Below are 2,884 nucleotides of genomic sequence, written 5' to 3'. Positions count from 1 at the left end.
ATAAATGTATGAACTTTTCTGTAAGCTGTTTTATTCAGTGAAAGGACACTATAATTAGTCCATTATTATTTATGCATTTAATGAATACCTGTTGACAGTAATTTAGGATTCTAATTAGTCAAACACAGTTGTCCTTTGCTTTAAAAATGTTTAAAGAAATATACTGGCTGACTTACGAGCTTGGGTCATAACATCCACCTATACTTGCAATAAAAAATGAGCAAGATAAATAAAACTAATTTAAAATCTGGATTTTTGTACAACAGTGTAAGATGTAGTTCTACTTTGCAATATGGCTTTGTACACATCACCTCTTACACAGTTCTTTAGCTCCCTGATTGAATTTGAATCACATCTGGCCACTTTATAGATATATATTTTGCTGCTTATTACTACTGTCAGTTTTGCAAAGCTAACAAGCAGAAAGAACAAGCCAAGCTTGCCATATGCATAATGTCATTCGGTGCTTGGATGCCTGAACGATCCACCCACCATGAGTACAAGGTGATTTGGTTAGCTTACAATGGGAAGGACCTTTTAACAACACATTACTACGAGCAGAAAGCATGTTTTTTGTGTGACAGTTGATTTTTTCACAGTCCTGGTGGTACAACAAGGTATGCATGGGGACCACCTGAGGAGTTTGAACAAAATAAATATTGAAAAGCAATATGACCCTGGCACAGCACAGAAACACCTGTTAAGAGTGGAATAACCTGGACTGTAACAGAACAAACGATTCCTCTACAGAGAGGGAGCGACTGTGACTTCGGCTGTGTCTGCATTAGCAAGAAGCATAATGCAATAGGAGCAGATCCGCAGCGCAAAAAGTTGGTGCTGAGGAGACAATGTCCACGCTATATGCATTTTGGGATGTTTTACTTCAGATGACCTTTAGCCYGCTCCTGTAGATTGAATGTGCTTTAGCAGATGGAGCATGAAATCCTGGAGCTCTTTCAGGTTAGCTTTCTCCTAGAGAAATGCAGTTGTGCTCTGACACAACTCCACGCTGTGCACAAAAGCATGGGAAGCGGGGCCATCGGGAGAGTCACTTCAAATACACACTCCTGATCCGAATCAACACATCAGAGTAAGATGCAAACTTATGCACCACATAGAGGGGAAATACAAGGCAAAAATTTGTGGTAGATTATCATACATGGCAGTTAGAGGAAGCGTCTACATTTGGACAAGCTATGCCTACAGCTGTAGGCTAAACCTTCTGTTTAGTGGCTTTTTTACCATTTCCTACGTGCATGATTCTCCATTCAGCCTTTGGAAGTTAAATATATTAGAATGGTGATGAAGAAGATGAGATATATGCAAATTGCTCTTAACTTTTATAGTGTTTATATGGAAATGTGAATATCTTAATTGCATTAAACAGCTGTATGATGGGAATAGTGGTATCTATTTTTTAAGGTTAAGTGAGTTAATGATGACAGCATAAAAACGAAGATCTGATCAAAAATATATTAGTGTTGGATGGGAAACTGAACTGTGTACAGCTCTGGCTCAGCCTTTAAACCCTCCCTTCCAATTTTGGGTTTGACCATGGGGTAGGTAGAGCTCACCCTCATTTTCTGATTTCATGGTACGTTTGCTGGACTGCAGATGGAAAAAAAGCATCCACCTTCTAAATTGAGATGATTTGCCTGGCAAGTCATTGAAAAACAGTAAAGATGAAAGAACAGAAAGCTTTTTCCACAGTCAGTTTTCATATGCATCTATATACTACTTTAAACAGAAACATCTGCTTTACTGCCACTACTCTAAGGCTTTGTTAAATGCTGGGAAAGAATTCCTTAAAAATGTTGGGTTTTATTAGCATTCCAGTCAGTAAGTAGACGTTATAACCAATTGCAATAGCACGTGACCAGAAAACTTGGAATTCTAATATGGAAACAGGTCAAAATGTGGGATACTCCAAACTACTAGAGGCAAGGACGCATGTATGTTCCTGCAGAGCCACCAGGAACAAGGCTGTGACCCTTTCCCATGAGAAAACACGTGTGCCTGGTCTAGTTCTTGTCGGATGACAGCAATTCCTCCGATTTACCTTAGGCTCGTGAATGGGATGTTATGGACACGCTGGGGGTTTCCCTTGGGGAAGTTTTCCTCCTTGCAGGGAAACAAAAATAGAGCATTGCTAGGGGCCTAATTTGGCATCGTGTTGGGTAAAAGAAAATGCAGATTTTGGTATACTGCCGCCCGAACGCGTGCCACGCTTGCCATGCAGCAGCAAACCCGCTGCCGCAGGCCCGGGGACGCCGCTTTTCGCCCGCATGCTCGGGGGAAGGACGCGCTGGCCCGCGGTAGCGTTCGCCAGCGTTGTTTTCCGGAAAACCCCGTCAGAGGGCAGACCCGCACTATGAGGAGGGGGACGGTCGCGGAGCGCAGCCAGGGAGGCCTCGCCGCCGCGGCCTGGCTCCTGCAGGCCGAGCAAGACACGGGGCGGGGTGGAAAAAAATAAATAAAATAGATGAAAGTGGCTGGAGAAATGAAAAAAAAAAAACACTATGCTGGGAATGCGGCGAAGGCGAGCGCCGTTCCTCAGGGAAACATCACCCTCCTCGGCCAAGGGAAGGCGGCTGTTGCTAGCAACCAGCGTACGCAGAGGCCGCGGCGCGGGGCGAGCGGGAAGAGGCAGCGCGGCGCGTCCCGCCGCCCGCCTTTGCCCCCCGGGAGGAGCGCGAGGATTCGCCTCGTGCCCTCCGCGGCGGAGCGGCCAGCCGCAMGGGAAAGGCGCCGCGGAGCCCACCGCAGCTCGCCCGCGGCTTCCGAAGGGGGGTTATTATTTCCTTCGTTGCCGGCTCGCGCGGCCAGGCCGCCCTGGGCGAGCGCTTCGGGCGCCCGCAGGAGACGCGGCCCCCGGCCCCGCAGC

General features: G+C 46.6%; 1 protein-coding gene across 1 annotated transcript in view; it reads left to right on the top strand.

Annotated features, from left to right (window-relative positions):
• Positions 1-930: 930 nt before the first annotated feature.
• The window catches only part of DLEC1 (DLEC1, cilia and flagella associated protein), a 42,663-nt gene continuing 40,709 nt past the window's right edge, over positions 931-2,884 (top strand). Inside the window, exon 1 of the mRNA XM_026072579.1 lies at positions 931-960. Coding sequence (XP_025928364.1) covers positions 931-960 — 30 coding nt within the window. The remainder of the gene's footprint in view (positions 961-2,884) is intronic.

This window comes from Apteryx rowi, unplaced genomic scaffold (assembly GCF_003343035.1).
Source record: "Apteryx rowi isolate R43461 unplaced genomic scaffold, aptRow1 scaffold_109, whole genome shotgun sequence".
NCBI lineage: Eukaryota > Metazoa > Chordata > Aves > Apterygiformes > Apterygidae > Apteryx > Apteryx rowi.
Note: the sequence above shows the minus strand (reverse complement) of the source record. Positions and strands in the feature narration are given on the sequence as shown.